Raw genomic sequence first — 20688 nt, 5'->3', positions numbered from 1 at the left:
ATATAATGTTAAGAATATTTTATATTTATACTTTTATGTAAAAGATATGTTCAGGAAAATTAGCAATCCAGAATATTTTATGCTTACACATCACATAAGTGAAAATATTCCTGATATTAAAAAATCCAAAGAGATCATCATGAAGGATTTCAGAAAAGAAGACTTCCTTTTATTTAATAACAGGAAACAAGCAGCTTGCTTAATGGATGACATTTTAAATAAGTTAAATCTCATCTGCATTATCTATCTATAGACTATAGAGTATGTAGAGAACTGACTGTATTACAATGATCTTCATATTAAACACTGATATGTGTTCATCTGATTAAAAACTTTCTAAGGTAGGGACATTGCTAGCATATCAACCTAAAAGTACATAAAGAAATTTATGAATAAGTCCAATGCTTTAGAAATTTCTACATGAAAAAACAAATCTAGAAAATATGGTCCTGTTATATTGATAAATGATTTACTTTACATGTACATTTTTATACCACCTAGTTATACCTAACCTGTACAACCACCTGTTCTACACATTAATCCATCAGAGTCATCTGAGGCATATTTTCCCAACTGTAGAATCACTGTGAGTTGAGCTACCACACTAGCTATGGATGTCTGCATATTTGGGCAGATTGTGGAGGAAAATCAAGAATCGCATCACCTCTGTTGGTCTCTCTGGTCTCCTCAGAATCACCAATTGGATCATCCCTCGGATGTTTCCTTCCATAGACATTGATCGTCTAAGTGTTTGCATAGCTTCGTGGTTGGACTTTCCCAGAAGAGATTCCCCATTAACTGCAATCAACTGGTCATTCATTCGCAGGCGACCATCCTAAGGCAGAGGGAAGAAAAGCAGTATTAAACAGAATTAATCAAGGTGATGATATGCCACTGTTTTAGGGAAAAGTTCAAGTATAAAAGTGAAAAAAAAAACAGCTATTGGCTATTAGGAATGATTTATTTTTCATGGCAGAAAAAGGTTCTGGAGGTTACCAAACAGCCACAAACACTAACAATAATGAATTGCATGAAAGAATTTTTAAGAGACCTTAAGAGTCTTGAGCTGTAATGATTTAGACATTTGTACAATGCCTCTTACCTAAGTCTCTGGTGAGCATACTAGTCTAGCCGGATTCTGCCATTTGCTATGATAGGAACTATGTTAATGCAAGGGAAGGAGGTGAGGGTTAGGGTTAGGATTAGTAGAGCAGCAGCTAATAAACTAGAATGTCATCTCTGCCTGGGAGAACAAAGGGCATCTCCCTCAGGGCAGCCTGGGAGGAAAGAAACTTCAAAGCTAGAGTGGGGACACTCACTGTACTGATTTCACTCACAGGTGAAAAGTTGTGAGGTATAGATACAATTTGGAACATGATTATACTGCTGCTGCTGCTACCAGTACACTGAATAAAATCAAGTGTAGGTGTGTACAACAATTTACTTTGCCAAAGTATTCTTTCATAAAGTATCTCTAGTGATTCTCATAAAACCCAATAAGGTAAGGTAATTAATGTTTTATAGGCAATTTATAGGCAAAAGAAAACAGAAGCAGGGAAGTACTGTAACTTATCCCAGGTCTCAAAAGCAAGTCAGACAAAACTGTTCTAACTTTAGGTTTCACAAACCTTGGTCTTTTAGTCTTTCTAGCACAACTATTTTTGCTACTTCCTCTTGTTCCTCTTGATTAAACTTGTACAACACTAAGCCAGGGAAAGGAAAGTAGTTTTTGTGGTGAAGAATGTCTGAGATTCACCTTCAAATTAACAAAATGAGATGAAATAAGAAGAAAAAAAACTTTCCTAAGAAATGAGCAGAGGACACATGGTATGAACAACAGAAAACAACTACACCACTTTGGGAGAGAAATCATACGGACAGGTCCATGAACTTGGAATAGAGCACAGCAGATGGCCAGAGAAATCCGTCCACTGAGAGCAGAAAGGGGAGAGCTATGGCTCTAGACCACCAATCCCTTGGCCAGATGCACAGCACATACCACTGCTGGCCATGTAGCACTGGGGAGGCCACCCACAGATGCCACGTCCTCTCCAGGATGAAATGGAGATGGCAGAGCAATAAGGGCGCATACTCAGAGAGATCAAGTATATAAGTGGATGCCTCCACAGAGCTGTGTGGCCCATCCCTCCCTTCCTCTTTCCCTCCCTCTTTTCCCATTTCACTTAACCTTAGCTCTAATTTGGAGCAAGGCTGAAAATGAGATTTACAGGAAAGGTTAAATAGGAAAAAAGTCCTCTGTTATCCAATTTTCAGTGAGGCACATAAAAGAATAAGATTAGGGCCCCATGAAACAGGGTAAAACAAAAACAACCTTAATGGTTTAGTCCCATACAGTGAGGTGAAGTACAACTAGAGAAATGAATCGGTTCTGTTTTATCATAGGATGGAAGGAAGATGACCAGGCTAAATCTTGTTACTAACTGTCTTTTAATCTGGATTCAGTGATGCAAAGCTATAATCCTAGCTACTTGGGAGGCTGAGGCAGGAGGACTGTAAGTTTAATGCCAGCCTGGACAACTTAACAAGACCTGTAATAAAGTAAAATAAAATTTTAAAAAAGGACTCCAAATGTAGCTCATTGGCAGGGCATTTGCTTAGCTTGTGCAAGGATATGTGATCAGTTCCAGTAGTGAAAAACACATCTTCTAGGAAGGCTAGAAACTAATGTGTGATTTTTAAAGAGGAAAAGGAAACAAGAGTTGGATCAAGCTCCTAGTGCTGTTAATGGGAAATAAGATGCAGCATTCGGCTTTGGGGGCATAGTCTTCTCAGGACAACACATCTGCTCTGACAGGATGAAAAAAAAATAAAGATTGAAAGAGATGGAAGGGATGAAAAGCTCACCCTGCAACCTCTTGAGAGGCTTCTCCTGAAGTATAGGTCAAGGTCAGACTGAAGAGGTAGACAGGAGAGAAGAGGTGAGAAGATCATATTTTTTTTTTGTAAAATTACTTATCAACCTCCATTAAGCACAAACTTTCATTATCATACATGATAAGTCTCAATCATGCAGAATTACATTCAAGTGGAAAATGTTTACTGTAACCCAGTTCAAAACAAAAGTATAGATCAGGTCAACCCAGGGCAGCTGGAATTTTTTTGAAGACATTCTCATTTATCAAAAGCATCACTAGAGAGTTGTAGATACAATAAAAATCCACACACTCTCATTTTCAAGTATGGCTGTCTTGCTCCTATTAGTGTGTCCTTTTCCTTTATAAGATAAATGATGGGTAATTTCATTAATGGCAATACTCATAAGCCCCACATTGACCTAACATTTAGAATATAATCACAGAACTTAGAGCCTAGAGCCGGAAGGGTCTTTAGAGGTCATCCTGTCCAACCTCTTCCATTTACAGATAAATACTGTAATACCCAAAGAGGATGAGAAAACATTTATCTGGCACCTATTAAGAAAAGGTGCTTCCATATATATTAGGGTATGCTCAGCTAGGTAAGGTCAGGGTTGGAACATAATGGTCCAAGTTCTGAGTTCTCCCATGTTGACCATTCACTAAATCATTTTGTTTTCTATACAAATGATGACTATCCCAAAGACAAGACTTTCAAAACCAAAGAGGACAATATGCCATAGATGGTTTTTAGAAGATAACATTATATGAAATCCAGAGATACATGTGGGTGGCATGGAGACAAGAAGCTGCAGGGAGGGGGCTGGTACAGCAAGGAAGAAAGCTGGAGGAGGAAGCCAAACTGACTACCCATTAAGTGTCCCATCTGTGCTGGCATGTCCTCTTTGTCTAGTCTCGATCTAAATGAAGTTCATTCAATGATGAGCTCAGTACTCAAACTTACCAACTATCCCACAAAATCATGTTAGATTTTGTTGCTTTGGAATAGTGTTGACATGAAAATAAGCTTTTATGATTTTTTTTCTGTTAATGCTACATCCGAGTAAATACTAAGGCATGAAACTAAAGACTCTCAACTAACCTTATATAAGGCCATTCAGCTATTCAAGGGAGTTACACAGTATTTCTAGCATACTTTTTTAATGCAGTCTGGATCATGCTTGCACTTGTTAAGAAAAAAAAAATCATTTTTTTTTCCACCTCATTCCCATCAGAATACTAAGCAAAAAGACCGAAACCATACTCCACATCATTGGCACCACTTATAACCAACTCTATCCATTATCAGTCAAGAAGTAAAGGAAACTCCCAAAGAGAACAAAAGAATGCTTAAAAAGGGAGAAAGGAATTAAGACAAATAGTAACTCCCTCAAGACTCTCAGAGAAAATAGAACTGCTACGAGGTTCAGATATTTTCCATGGGCTAGGATGGCTTAAATCTTATCAGCCTGCCCTGGCTGCATCAGTCAGAAGAATTGGGGGCTTGAAGAACAGATGTTTGAGTACTGTATCCCCCCTTTTGAATGCCCAATACAGGAGAGTCCTTACGCATACATTTTCCTATTCACTTCTTCCAGCAACCCTGTGATATAAATATTATTATTTACTGCTTAGGAGATATGAAGACAGAGATTCAAATACATTGACTTACAAAAGGGTCCTGGTATTACCAACTCTGCCAGACTTGGTAATTAGGAAAGAATATGCACTTATCATGCTATGTTGCTTCCAAAAATCAGAGTTCTAAGATAATTAAAGGCACTACAAATATTAATGACAATTACTAAATGAGCTTCTACTCTGTGTAGTTATTACGTTAAATCTCTTAGATGCATGAGGCAGGTATAATCCTTAAAGCAACCCTGTACATTTGAATCTACTGTTTTAATTTTATAAAGGAGGAAATTGAGGATTAGAGAGGTTAAATTAATTGCTACAAGTCATGTTTCTATGAGAAATACTGAACTAGGCATGGGACACTCTGGAATCCATGATTTTGACCACTTGATAGTGTTTCTTAATCCCTGTAGGTTCCTAGACTTCACTGAGAATCTAATAAAGGTTCCAGATCCATATCTCTTTAAAGCAAGTGTGAATACCACTGCTTTTCCACATTATGTCCAGATTACTCTTTGTAATGGACTGTCATATATGTGACATGAATATTTCATGTGCTTCAACAATATTAATGGCTTCCAAAGGGGTCCACTGATTTTGCAGTTCAGCCCCTGGGCATGCCTGAGTACTACCTTTACTATGAACTGGTGACTCTGCATGCCTGATTCACCTCTCAGTCAGTTTTCTGTTTTGTTTTAAGGCCTTTACCTCTCACATTCTAATGAATACTGAGGGGAAAGTAGAAAATTAAGGCAAAGAACTAACCTCTATAGAATTTGAGAGAATCACAAGGGATTGAACTGGCTTTCTCAGGGGTAGCTGGCTATGGCCCAAGGCCAGTCCACATTTGTCCAGAGTGTTGAGAGGATTAATCATGACCAGATGTTGGCTCCTGACTCTGCATGTCTCTAACAGAGCCCTCGTAAGGTCACCTAGGATATTGTCAACAGCCAGAGCTCCGGCCCCAATGTCTGACTTCAGATCGCAGAGCAGACATTCCATGGATAGAGCAGGGCTCCAGGCAAGGTGATGCCAGATAGGGGGACAGGAGGATCACCTTCAACAAATCCTTCTTCTGTCCCTAAAATTGCTCCATGATAACATCTGCCTACTGTATTTTTAAAAGGTAAAACCAAAACTAAACCAACTGAGAATAAAATTGCCATACAGATCACTCAACTTCTTTGAAAAATAATACCAAGGAAAAGAAAAGACTGAATCAGTATTTTTAAAACTACATATTTTAAAACAAGGGGAAAAAGAAAGCTTGGTGCATTGGATATGAGTTATGTCCTCATCTTACTGTGCCTACTTACATTAGTACATGTTTTTCATCATCTCCCAAATACAATTTTAGCTTATATAAAAAGTATCACCCTTCCTAAATAAGAGGCCTGTTCGCCGACAACCATACATCTTACTGTGACTTTACTCACACACTTCCATCCAAAATGTCTTTTGTATTCCTGCTTACGTATTGAATATCTATTTTTTCTGTGTAACAAGGCCAAGCAACTGCCTTGCCTTCATATTTTGTCTCCAGCAGAATTAATTGTTACCTCATCCCAACACCCATCACACTTCTATTTGTCCATCATTGTCCTTATCATATATTTATTATGCTATTAGCTTCATAGATTATGGAATGAACAGTTTTAAGTTTTCTGTCTCTAATCTATTATACATTACCTAACTCACTATAGATATTTAAGAGGTGCTTGTTAAATTGAATCATTCGACAAATGTTTCAGTCAGATGCTTTGGACCTGGTGTTAGGTTTCATAAACAATGAACAAATTATTTAATTTACAATCTGTAGCTATGAGAGATGCATGAACTCAAGCTGGCTTGGATATGCCAGAACATATCCACAGAACCTATATAATTCTGTAATGAAGCTTGATTACTTTCTCTGATGGGATTTAGCTATTGTAAACTTTTAGATCTATTTGTTTTATTCAGTTATCATTTTAAGAGTCACACTCCATTTCTGTGTAGCAACCAGTGAATTCTCAGCAGCACATCAACTGTGGCATATGAAACTTCTTAAAGGTAACGGAAGGACATTTTCTTAAGCTCACCAGGACATACATAATCAAAACCATTATAATATAATGCTTTCAAAATGTAGGCTAATGCTTTTCATTCAGAACTCCTTCTGAAAAATATGGGGCCTAAATCAACATATTGCAACTTACATAAGCTTTAGTATATCCATACTGAATCTTTTAATTTTCTCAGCAAGAAAGTTTAAGAAGCTTTGACTTTGAATTGTCAAAAATATTCACTGGCTTATAAGGTGGTAATAACATTCTGTGATTGTTTCACATTTTTTCTGTTTCCTGTCATTTCAGTTTCCCCTCCATCCTTCCTATCTCTTTCCTGATTTTCTGCTCTTAATTCACTTTGGCCTAGGAAAGGGAATTAATAAACCTTGTTGAGGCGATGTGTTATATATGAATCAGGAATATTCTGCATGGGTGCCTCACCAGAGAAGGATCTCAGAGGTCTTTTCAACTGATTAAAATTATGATTTATGTTCTTATTTGCTTTTTATACATTGTGCTCTTGTTTTTGCAAAGACCACTTAAAATTCAGTCACTAAAACAAATAGGTCCAAAGCAGGGTGCCTAAAACAAAATTCTAACCACAGTATTAATTCAATCTGTAAAATACAAATACTCATAATAAAAAATGAATACAGTCTTTTGCAGGAGAGTGTGTTAGTTTTCTGGTACTAGATAAGACAGCTGAGATAATTACCTTATCACAAAAGAAAGTTTATCTGGAATTACAGTTTTAGAAATCTGAGTCTGTGAGCAGTTGTTCCTCATTGCTTTTGGGACAGTGGTGAGGAAGCAGAGGGTGGAACCAAGTTATTCATCTTATGGCTCAGAAATAAAGGAGAGAAAAAAGACGAGGCCAGGCTTCCATGACTCCATGACCCAAAAGCCTCCTACCAGGTCCCACCTCTTCAAGGCTTTCCTACCTCAAAGTCAGTACCCTCTGGGTATAAACACTTGAGTCTCTGGAGGGCATTTAAGATGCAAACTATAACAGTAGGTACTAAGGTCAGACTCAGAGCATCGTCCATGGTATGTCATCTTTTATAGATTATATCTTTTCATCATGACGACCAATTACTATATTTTTTCAAGTCTAGTCCAAAATATACATCAAAATGATGTAGAGCTTCAAAGTTTTATTCATGAAAGTATGAGGTTATTTCTTGTTTGCATTTCCATGCATGAAATAAAATCTATAAGTGATAAAGATCTGCAAGAAAAGCAATCAAGGATGCAGGTATTGTGGGATATTAGGAGTAATATTATATTTTTATGAAGTAATTCCTACTGTATAGAATTCATAAATGATAATCTTGACTACATTTTAGGTTTTTAAAAAGGAAATTGGTTAAATATATTTTTCTTATAGTTAAATTAGTAATTTCCTTGTTTTCTAATATTAAAATTTTTATTGGGCATGTTAGTTATGATTTTATGAACTTATTTTTTCAGGCAAAGTTTCTGCTTTTTCTTGTCCATAAAATGTATCACATTTTTATGGTGACGGATGAATGTTAATGTGCAGCTTTGGTTAAAGATTTGCAATGGCACTGTTTACGACCCAGTCTGATCTTCCTGTCAGAAGTAAAAGCTTAAAAGATACTGTTACTAGTAAGGGTCCTTAAAGTTCTCCCACCACTAGAAAACGTTATCAATTTTAAGAAAAATGGAGAGTTGAAGAAATCATTTAACATTAGTGTTCCTTAGAAAGCTGTCCCTTTTATCTTCCTTTGGATTCATTAATTATAGATACACACATGATTTATAGATACTGGCAGAGATGGAGGTGGAAATTATTCAACTGCAACCAGACTCCCGTAAAAAGTGGTATATGCTGTTAAATGTTCCAGTACAAAGAGACATGAGATTCACAATCAGATGACATGTTCTTGGATATTTTAGAGCTATGTATTTTTACTCCCCAAATTCAGGTTGGTCACCGGAAAATACTGGAATTACTTGTATTAGTTAATATTCGTTTACATATTTCTAAATAGTATAGATTATGAAATTCTGCTTCTTTCAGAGGAGCATCCCAAATTTCCTAAGCACATGAGAATCAAATTACCTAAATTATGACTATTTCATATTCTGAGCGCATACATTTGCAATTAGCTATCTTAGGCATTTTTCTTTCACTTAATTTCATCATCATCAAGTAGTATTTATTAAGCACAAATCTGGTTAATTAATTTTCTACAGAATAACAGATATTCTTAAATTTATTCTATTTAAGAGTCCTTAAATAATATATATATACATAAAAAAATATCTGATACATGACATTTTTCCCTTAGCAAAAATTTTGTTTAAATTTTAATTTTTATCTTAATATTTCAGGGTTTCAATAGGACAGATTCTACTCCCAAAGTCAGGATATTCAAATAAAAAAATGTATTCAGAGCAAGTACAACAGACTCCATCAGGTTTTTATTCTTACTACAATGTGTTAATATGTTACCTAAATTTTTCAAAATATCACTATTTTAGTTATATATTTTTTCTAGTAGTGATTTAGGCAGGAAAAGACACAGTTGAGGTGAGTAACAGTATAGATGTAAAATGTATTTGTGCTAAAATTAAAAAAAAATAATATAGTTCAACAAAACCAAAGCAAAGAAAAGCTACTGATCTCAGAATTCAAAATGTTTAGCAAACACATATGAAAATAACTGAGGTGTTTGAAGTGACTACTGATACTTTATTTATGCCACCCTTGAGAAAATAAAAAGTGAATTTTAGCATAGATTGGGGGAAGGAAATATTTTTCTCAAGATAGTTTTCTAAATGCAACAAATATAATATTTCTCTGTAACAATCTTGTGGAACTGGAACCACAAAAATGAAAATGTAGAAAATCTTCCTCCAGAACATCATAATTTCATATCAGTAATAATTCTAAATAATGCAGAAGTTAACACATATATTTCTATCTAGTATATTTTATTTCTTGTACTAATTATACTATACTTCAGGGGAAAATGTCCAGGAAGAATAACAGAAACAAAAACAAAACTCGAAGCATGTAACCTGTGCTACTGTATAAGTATATTAGCATCTCTCTTCTAAGAAGTTGTATTTTACTGTTATGGTCAATACAGTTTGCAAATACAGAGGCACAGCTAATTGTGATACTTCAGAGAGGTGCACAAAGAGCTCCAGATGCCAAATCAGCCTATTACTACCTGCCATTTGCAAGGAATTCATTTGTGGGCTTTATTTCATAATACACGAACTCAATGTTTAAATATTAAGAGGAGAGTGAGCATTTGGGTAATTTTTAAATACAATAAAAATATAGTCTGCTTGACCTTAAATGAGTTAGTGAATCATTAACCTAGAATAGCTAGATACTCTCATTTGTAAACAGAGACCTTCAGATCAGTGAGAGGTAATTCACATAAGAGACAAAATTATAGAAAACAGTAGCCTAAGAGGTAAGGGAAGAAACAAACAAACAAAAAAATAGGCCCTCAATTAGAGGCAGAACCATTCAGGGTTTTATATCTGCCAGGTAGCCTGTCTTTGTTTATACCAACAGTTGTCCCCAGAAGAATACAGTGTACAGAATCCTCAGAAAGAATTTGGTCATACTGCTCAAAGCAGTTTAGTTTTCAACAATCCACCTTCCCCTAAGGGAAAAACACCTTGAGAACCAATTAGTGGTATGAAAAGCCAGGAAAAAAAGATTGTGCTCTGGTAGATTGTTTTGTTGATTTTGGGTAAAAATCTGGGCCAAATGCTAAGGTGGAGGGTTCCCATGTTTATCTTCTCTTTGCCCTAGGGACTCTGCAGTCTGTTACATTTGTATCTTCTCAATGGGGACATGAAGAGAGTCTCAACACAATTTTTGTAAGATATAATCTAGGATCATAAAACAGGCAGCAATTTTCTTAGGAGTGGCACTAGATTATTGGAAAAACAGAAAGAAAACAGAAATTTTTTTTTCAGTTAATCAGATTTCATGTAAGCAAAGCTCAGGCCTCTCCATCCTTTAATACAAAAAGGTAAACAAGACAAATGTATACTAAACATTCACAACAAGGCTAAATTCATGATTGATGCTTCTTATTGTTTAAGATCAGCTATAAATATGCTGTCCAGTGGTTCTTAATGGTGTGATTGTCTGACTCAGCAGACCAGTGTCAGGAAAGAAATTTACATAACTAGAAAGTGAAATCTTTCTGCAAGAAATGGGAATGTTAGAAACTGCTTAAGTAAGGAGATGCTCACTTACACAAACAGACATATACATATTCAACCACACAAATATCTGCTTGATCTTAAATTATTGCCCATAAAAGAGCAAAGATGTTTGCTTTTAATTTCCAAAAAAGTCATCTCAGTTTCAATTTGACTTGGAATAAATTCTGCAAATAGAGCTGTCATTAGGCATAAGAAGAATAATACCAAGCTGATATCCACAAACATGAACAAGGACCCAACCTCAAACACATCATATGTTTAGATGGATTGGCTAAAAAAGATAAGCGGGAGACAAGAGCACTCCATGGTGACAGCCCCTAATGTGTATGAGAAGAATGGATGTGAGGAAAGAACCCAGGTTACAGAGCCATGCACTGCAGGCTCAGGAATAGGATTTGTTTGAGCAATTTCTGGCCATCTGAACACAGTTGAGACAGGAACCACTGCCAGGTATGATTTATTCTTTAATAAAATGACATGATAATAATATGAGTACAAAGAATGAAAGTAGAGAATCTATATAAAACACTCATGATGGTGTCCAAGTATATACTAAGCACCAAGTAAAATAAGTGTTAACAGCTACTATCATTGTTATTATTACTATAATTTTCCTTCTATTCCTGTTGTGAAACTCTGAGGCATGTTGGGGAGTTTCGAAGATTGATTATGACAGGCCTCAATTCGTAACCTCCTCTGCACCCACACCTCAGCCACACCCTCTGACCTTCTGATGCCTCAGCTAGCCTGCTGGTCCACAGAGTGGTGATATCTGTGGAGCACTTTCAGAACAATGGATTTACAGAGTGAGAAATCAGGAAACCAGACTGAATCACAGCTACCACCACCCCTCTCAGCTGCCCCACAGAGCCAGGGAGGAAACAACAGCTTATTGGTGTAGATTACTGAATGCTTGTGATTATTTATAATGTGAAAAAAGCTAACCAATCCAAGGAGGAATTAAAGAGATTCTTATTTCCCACAGGCAAAAAGGCATCACCCTAGTACAGTGGTGGCAAACCTATAGCACGGTTGCTGTTTTTCCTTTAAGATAAAAGATGTTCATGTATGAGTTGTTTTTTCTAAACTAAAACCTCAGTATTCAGGTTTAATTGAAGTATTAGCATTTGCAATAAGTAAGTGGGTTTTGGGTTGCATTTCAGCACTTGTCTCTAAACCATTCACCATCAGTGCTAGTGTCTATGTTGAAAAAACAGTGAAAGTGCACATACGTGAAGACAAATGCTACAGCAAATTTATTGTCTTCATTCTACTGAGAGAAGGTAGAGATCGCGGGGCAATTCCCTTGTCCATGTTTTCACCTAGGTAGAAAGCAGTGAAGCTAGATCTGAACACAGGTGACTTAGTTAAGCATTACATCATGTGATTAGCTGTGGTCACTTGGCTCATCCTAGTGTGAAAGATAGAGTATGTCTTTTCCCCCTTTTCCTGGAAATATATAAGCATTTCCAAGTGTTCAAATGTAAATATGCCTTCTGGGCACCATATTTACCTTCAAGTGCATAAAACATGATAAGTGACCTTTAATTTATACTACAATCAGCTCTACTGAATTTCGTTCTTGCAAGTACAGTTTTCACATTTATTGCCTTTTGTTAACTTGTTTTTAGTTCTTTTTTTTCTGATTATGTATCTTTAGGCTCAACTCTGCTAGTTTACAAATTCAGAGGACTCCTAATGGAATAATAAAAGGGATGCAAACTATCATGTTAATTACAATGAGTTTTTAGAACTATCGCTAGAAAGTAAAATTAACTGCCTAAAATATGAAGACAGGCAACTGCTCCTCAGATCTGTTCACACATATTTTTCCTGTACCCACAAGAAAGCCTCAGTGGTCTTAGGTCTTTCCGCTCTCCTCCATCCACACCCCAGGCACAACAGCCACATCTCCAAGGAGCCCCTCACTGGGTGTAAACATAACTTCCTCACCTTAAAAGCAGCACCTCCATGGATAACAGATTTAATAAAGATTCCCAAGTCTGTTCCAGTTTCTCGAGATTTGTTCCCTTTCAAGCTCACCCCAAGGCCAGCAGAGCCAGAGTCATTCAGGGGGATCTCAAACGTGAGTTTCTCACTCATCTCTAGGGAGAGTGCATAGCAGTCAGGTTCTCCTTTCTGTTGGGAAAATGCACATGAAAAATGTGAAGAGGAGAAAGCAAGTTAACAGCTCATATTCTCAGATGACCAAACACAGAGTGATGGCAAGACAAAATGGTTGGACCTCTTATAGATGCAATCTTGCTCCTAGCAGACAAATATTCTTCTCCTCTCTCTGTTCCATCAAGTGGGAAAGAGCCCTTAGGAGGCGATCATTTGATGACAATTAACAGAGAGGACCATTTGGCAAGGCAGAGCGTGCAACTTGAAATACTCCATAAGTTTGGAAATTCAGTGAAATATTTTTATAATTAAAAAAGGCTGGACATTAAAATCAAGGGATATTAGGTGTCAGAAGATATCTTAGAGATACAGTGTTAACATCTTAATTTTACATATGATGAAACAGTTGTTATTGTGGAAATGTGTTAGCATTTCAGAGATCTTTCACTTGAATAATTTAAAACACATCATTTACTGCAGAAGGAATGCTCTTGGTAAAGATTGTCAATAGGACATAGAATCTGAAAAAAAAGTTGCTTTAAAGTTAGGGAAATGTGATTTGTAGTGCATATTACTGAATTAGAATTCACTTTGCCAAAACTCATGCTTTAAACTTGCATCTTAAAACACGAAAATGTCAGTTTTTGGACCTTCCTAAAAATCATTATGCACAACAAATATTCAGATCTTCTGACAAATGACACGTAGCCACAAGCCAATTATTCCTAAGAAATACAGAGTATGGTGGCAAAAGGCACTTTTATGGTTCAAGTCTCCAGGGAGAAGGATGTGGCTAATCATATTGGGTTCCTACTGTTTTCAAATACACAATTGTGAGAATAAACATGTGCTGTACACATGACTCCTTCCTCAGTGTCCTTCCTGTGCTCCTCACAAGTTTGCAGAAATGTGAAACTGCCATAGTGCTTAACAGGAAAATTCAAAAATGAGATATTCCTGGAAGCTATCAAGTCATTCTAGGCCAGCAGTTCCTTCCTCTCTATAATTATGTCTAGAGTGGCTCATCTTAAGGTCACTTTGAGGGTACTCTTATGTGAAATTATGTATTTAAAAAATTACTATGAATGCCTGAATGTCAGTCAGCAATCACTATAAAATCAGAAGTGGCAAAGAAACCATAATTAAAACAGAATTAAGGGGTTTGATCATAGCCAGATCCACTGACATGATATTTTTAACCCCTAACAAAACAGAGAGAAGTCACATCTAACTTTTAAAAGAAATAGTTCATTTAGTTTCACTGTAAATGAAGTCAGCTGTAAAGATTTTGACAACAGGTTATTCAAAGAAATAGAACTTTATTGCTCAATTTAATAAGCCTATTATAAGCTAGCTCTTTTTAACTAACTCATTATATTATTATCTCAGAAACAAAATTCCATTATTTGCTGTTAAGTAACTGTCTTTTTTCCCACTGGAATGCCAGAAATTACTGCTAATAATTAGCCTTCATCTCTGTCTTACAATATTCTCAATTTATAATCTATAACATTTCCCAGGCCTCTCTGGGATTTGGTTAATTTCTGTGTAATAAAGATATACTGAATTAAAGTATAAATTAAAAAACAATCTTGTGATTACATGTTTGTGAACATTTTAAGGGAGAAAACTAGAAAACTTCTCTGGCTGTTGTGATACAAAAAGACAGCTATAAAAATGAGTTTTGAGTTAGAGACCATCATGTATCACTCACGTAATGCTGGGGCATGTTAGAAATGCGCTGACCAGAGATTTTCTCTTGTAAACATAACAAAGTAGACTCACACAAGCCAAGATGGCTGCAATGTCACCTGAAAATAAAATCTTACAGGCCATGTCTCATAGGTCATTCACAAAAATGCCATGATGTGGCACACAACTGTACCCTCATCAAACCACTCGTTCTATAATCAAATCAGTTTTCTTTGGCAAATGTATTTACTGTTTAGTAAGAGTCACAACTATCATTATTATTATTTTGCACTAACATCTTTTATTTGTTACCTAAATATACAAATGAAATAAAGATTAGGTAGCATCATAGTTATCTTTTCATTTGAAACTAGTCTTCTGTAAGTCTCTGAAATCTGAGAGCCAAAAGTATAACAAAAACAATAAATTAGGCGCTAACAATGATTGGTTCCATTCTAAACGCTTTACATGTAGTAATACAAGTACTCTTCATAGAGACATCTTAAGATGTATTATCATGCTCATTTTACAAATGAAGAAATCAAGGTGCACAGAGGTTAACCACTGGATTTATGGTCTACTGGATTTGACAACATTGGAGCTTTGTGAAGTCCAGACAGCATGTTGTCTGGGTCAGAATCTTCATTTATTTATTTTCAGTGATGAGTTTTGAGTTGTCAACTACATTTCCATGTTTTTTATTATTCTACACCCATTTTCAATAGAAGCACTGGCTTTTAAATTGCTATATTTTCTATAGTTAAAATATTATGTGAATTGTGTTTATTATCTTTAAATAGATAAATTATATATATATATATATATATATTATATTTAGAATATGTATACATGGTAAAGTGGCAAATTGGGCTAATTTATACATGCACTGCCACACGTGCTTATTATTTTTTTGTGATGAGACCACATAAAGTCAGCTGTGATTTTTAATAATGCAATGCATTGTTATTAATTATAGTCACTGAGAAGTACAACAGATCTCAGGAACTAACAATTCCTGTTGGTGCTGAAATTCTGTATTTTTTGCCCAACATCTCCTTTGCTTCCCCACTCTCTGGCAACCATCAGTCTGTGCTCTGCCTCTGTGAGTTTGACTTTATCAGACTGTTTAGTGCTATAATATATTATATCCTTAGGTCCCAGCTACTGTGGACCATCATGGTGTGACCCAGGCTCAAAAAATTACAAGACAGATTCCTCCTACAATGATAGTAAGGTAAAATGCAATTTTATATTCTTCACCCACTATACCTAGGCTTTATATCTTTCCTATGCTGTACCAAACTCAAATCCATAATTAGCAGTAATAACAGCAAAATAACAGCTAATAACTGCAAAATTCCCAGTGGTGAAGAAGGGCATTACAGCAGTTAGCCCAGCCATTTCCTCTTTCTAATAATCTTAGCTCAACCAGCAACTATGAAAATTAAACTCAAATCTTGTCAGACAACATTACACAGCGCATGGAAATGGGTATAAAATATTCCCAAGTGCCTCCAATGAAGGACCTTAGAGTCATAATGAGCCCAAGGGCCATGTCATATCCAGACCTCAGATCCTCCCTGGATTCCCATCTTTCAGACAGGAGCTCTTTCCACATGGCATCAGGGGCATCTCGCTTTTGCCTCCCACAGACATCCAAGCTAAATTAGTGGTGATGACAATGAGGAGGAGGAGTACAGTGATAATGATAATCCAAACAGCGAGGCTCTTGCTGCAATGGAGGAAATCTTGGGACAGCCAAGCCAAAATGCCTTCAGACATCATTAAATATCATCAAGGATCAGAAAAACCTCAAGCTGAAAACCACTACTTTGCTATTTTAGTATATGTGCTCCCAAACCAAGCACATGACAACCACTGCTTTGATTTACCTAATACAGTCAAGTTCAAAGAAATTGGGGTCCAAAAAGGCATGATAGCAGCTGTTGGCTACAGTACTACTTAATGATATGTCCCCAAGTACTGGGAAGGGGTGGCAGTAAACATCCCTGAGATTTGTAAGGTTTTAGGCTTACAGGTTTAGGACTGATACTTGGTAAGAATGAACTACCAAAGAACCACATACTCAGTTATATTTATGGTTATATGGCAGCTAATTTTCTAGAGGCAGAAATGTGATCTCTATGAGATGAACAGCATAGGAAAGGTGATAGAAATATTGAATTTATTGGTACATTTATAAAATGCTTCCTTTTACTTACTTACATAAGATTGTGGAAGAAAAATGCAGCCTATCATGCAGCGTTCATTATACTGCCGATCCTGATCTGTATGCTAGTTTTATTCTTCTCTACTTATTAAGAATGATAGAATTGCACAAAAATAGTATTGACAAAAATTTAATCATGTAAGAATAGGATAAAACAGAAAACAAAAAAGTTTCTGAGTATAGCATATTTCTTATGTAATTTATGTAGTTCATAGACATATTTGTAAACCTGTTACCTACCTACCCCTTACGCTTATACCATCTAACTGCACACACACACACATACACACACAAAAAAATGAAATTAAAAAATCCAAAACTTGATTATCTACTGGCATTGGAGATCACTATTTTTTCTGTGTTTTCAAACAATTCTCAATTGTTACAAGAGGATACATGTTTTCTAAAAGAATTTATGAAGGTATAGCAGCCATTTGTGTTTTTGTCATATTTCTAATTATTTAGTAAATATATCTCTATAGTGACCCAGATATACATATACATGCATGCATTAATCATGAAATGTCAGACTGAATGGATTAAGAAATGCCTAGCAGATTAGTGGAGCAAGTTCTGGGTGTGTCAGTGGATGACTGACATGCAGGCCACCAAATGAGGCAGGGAAGACTCACTCCAGATGTCGGTGGTGCCAACCAATAGTTTTGTAGCCAGGATGGGATAAAACAGAAAACAAGAAGGGAGAGACCCTGTTTTAGAAGAGCTCTACTCTAGTCTTGCCACTGCGTTTGGATATTGGCCTCCGGTTTCTTTTGCCTTCCAGGGCAGTCTAGCACAGGCAACTCTACAGTGAAGTTCCAGGCCTTTGACCTTGGACTAGCACTGTATTCTGGATCCCTCTTATTTTGTGACTTCCATCTTCCTGGGCTGGGTAGCAAGGAATCCTCCACTTTCCAGTGCACAGACGGCTACAGTGAGTTGACTCTCCCCTCCTCTGATGACACAGACCATCACTTGGAACCCCCTGCTTATGATTCAGTAAGTCTTACTATAAATCCCCTTGCATAATTATACATATATTTTTAATTGAATCCATTCCTCTAGAAAACTTCAATACAATTCTATTACTGTTGATATAATACATACTCAATATATACTATATATAGTATACATGTGCATTATTTCATATACACAACTTGTATATATATTATATGTAAGTGTATAAATTCAGTATATATGTATGTATTTTCATATCTATCTATTTAATCTGTGTGGTATATTTATAGTTCCTATTAAAGTCACTAGTGACTTTCAAGTTACTAAATCCAATGGTCTACTTTCAGCTTTTTTTTTTAACTAGATACACCAGTAGCCTTAGAACTTCCTTACCAGGCCCTATTTCTTGAGACACCTTTTTTGCCTGGCCTTAGGTCACCAGTGCCCTAGTTCATCTCATGCCTTTCCTCTTCACGCCCATCTCTGAGTACTGTAGTGTCTAGGGTTCAATCTGAAATCTTATCTGCCACTGTCATCTGCTTACTTCATCGAATTTCATGGCTTTAAGTGACATTTCCACTCACAAATTCTCTTTACTGTTGTCTCTAAACTATAGACTTCATATCAGCCTGTACTAAGCAACATCCTCAATGTTTGTACCTTAAAACAATCATGACTGAAAATTCATTCCCTAAATCTGTTCCTGCTGCCATATTCCACCTCTCAAAAATGTCAATTGTGTTGCTCCAGACATTCATGACAGAGGCACTGATGTTGTTACTGGCTCCCTTTATACCTCATGTTTCATGTCCTACCCATCAGCATCTCCTGTCATTTGTACCTCAGTAGGGCACCCAGGATCCTACCACTCTGACCATTTCCACTACTGCCCCTGACCTGAGACCATCTGTAGTAGACTCTTTTCTCACGAACTTATACTTTTCTGCTATTCAGACCACTTCTCAGGACGGCAGATAAGGAAAGTCTATTAAAATAAATACTCAAAACCTTCTAGGACTTGCCACTTTATTCCAAGAAAAAACCACAATCCTTCAATGTTCTACATGTTCTTACTAAGTTAAGTGCCCTGATTCTCCTTTTTGAACTACTCCTTTTACTCACTATGCAACTGCCTCCTGAGCGTTCTTTCTTCAGTACAAACTGCATACTTCTGCCTAAGTCCTTTACATGGCCTTTTCTCTGTGCTGTGAATATTTCTCCCATAGAGTTTGTAGATGACATGCCTTAATTTCTTCAATTCTCTATTCAAATTTCACATTATCAGTGAGGTCTTCCTTGACCGTCCAATTAAAAATAGTCTCAATCCTCTTCCAACACTACCACACCTATTCCATTATCTTGTCTTATTTTTTCTACACCATTTATCACACATTGATAAATGCATTTGCTTCTTTTTTATAATGGCTCTTGAATGCAGGAACTTTTATATTCTGTTCCCCTCCACAACCGCCAATGTATACCTAGTGCTGAGATAGTCTCAGATTCAGAAACAGGCATGGGATCAAAATTTTTGGATGAATGAGTTAAATGTCCAACAGTATATATTTCTGTGTATCTATGGATGTGTATCTTTGAATGTAATTAGTAGGACTCAGTATGTTCTATATAAATAAATGAATACATTGCTGTGGCTACATTTGATTCAAGTTCAAAAGCATTTACACTTAATTACAAAAAGTAAACAGTATCATAGGAATAAAGACTTTTAAGCTTAAGTTTAATGAGGTTCTAGAGAACCTTAAAAGTAATATAGTCCAATTTCTTTTTTTTTTAATCAAACTTCCTGTTCATGGAAGAAATAACACAACTCACCTAAACATCATATCCTTGATGAAGGCACAGAGATATATCATAGCTACTACTTGTGACAGCCATCGGCTGTTCATGGTGTTAAATTGTACCAGCTACCTCTGATTACAAGTTAATATTTCACATAGCAATATTCATGGTACATTTCAAGCTTGGGCAGCATTGTGATCCAGTATTGAAAGCTATATTACTTATATATACAACCACACCCATCCATTTATCCATCTCCACACATATACTCAAGCACATCCTCACAGATACATACATATGCCACACAGATTTCATGAGGCAATACTTCTCCAGGGTACAACTCATTCTGGTGCTTTCTAAGCTGATTTTAAAAAATTTGTTTACAACTCACTAAAATTGATTCCATAGCCCAGTAGTGGGCCAGTTTTCATTTTGAAAAATAAAACAATCACATGTGAATATATATTATTATTTGTTTCTTTTTATTGAGTTTATTGGTACATTCTAGGAATACAGTACAATTACACCCATTACTGGGATCTTGTACCATTTTTTCCCCTTGTCCCTGCCCTCTACTCATCCCCTCCTTCCCTCCCCATTTACAAACACTTTATTTCCATTTTTTCATTTTCTCATATTTTTTTATTAAAAAAAGAAACGCGAAACCAAATGGTTCCTTTCCCCATAATTTACAACATATTTTAATGCTTTGTTACATCCAGCCATCACTCTAACCTTTCCTCTCTTTTGTATATAATTTATATATATATATTATATATATATAATTTATATATATAATAAATATAAAATCTCACTTTCATGGAGTTATTTCTTTCTAGATATCCATTCTCTTGTTTTGTTCTCTGTATGCTATTTCTTTTCCTAAACACAAAGGATAATCTGTTGCAGTTGGAATGCAGATGTGAGACTCCTTCATTCTGGCTTGAATGACAAAACCTGCTGTTTGCAAAGCATAGTTGACAAATTTTTTCAAGCACCTATGCAAAATGGCTAGTCTATATAGAGCATAACTGAAAAACTTTATTGAACAACATGGGAGGACTTTTCTGTTTAATTTACTGTTATCTGGAAAGGAAGGAAC

General features: G+C 36.0%; 1 protein-coding gene across 1 annotated transcript in view; it reads right to left on the bottom strand.

Annotated features, from left to right (window-relative positions):
• Pard3b (par-3 family cell polarity regulator beta) overlaps nt 1-20688 on the bottom strand; it is a 1085411-nt gene that overhangs the window by 429872 nt on the left and 634851 nt on the right. The window contains exons 15-16 of the mRNA XM_033763978.1: nt 12740-12925; nt 665-835 (exon numbers count right to left, since the gene is read on the bottom strand). Coding sequence (XP_033619869.1) covers nt 665-835; nt 12740-12925 — 357 coding nt within the window. The remainder of the gene's footprint in view (nt 1-664; nt 836-12739; nt 12926-20688) is intronic.

This window comes from Fukomys damarensis, unplaced genomic scaffold, assembly GCF_012274545.1.
Source record: "Fukomys damarensis isolate Sample0158 unplaced genomic scaffold, DMR_v1.0_HiC HiC_scaffold_16, whole genome shotgun sequence".
NCBI classification, from domain to species: Eukaryota; Metazoa; Chordata; class Mammalia; order Rodentia; family Bathyergidae; genus Fukomys; species Fukomys damarensis.
This window is presented reverse-complemented; position numbering and strand designations above follow the sequence as displayed.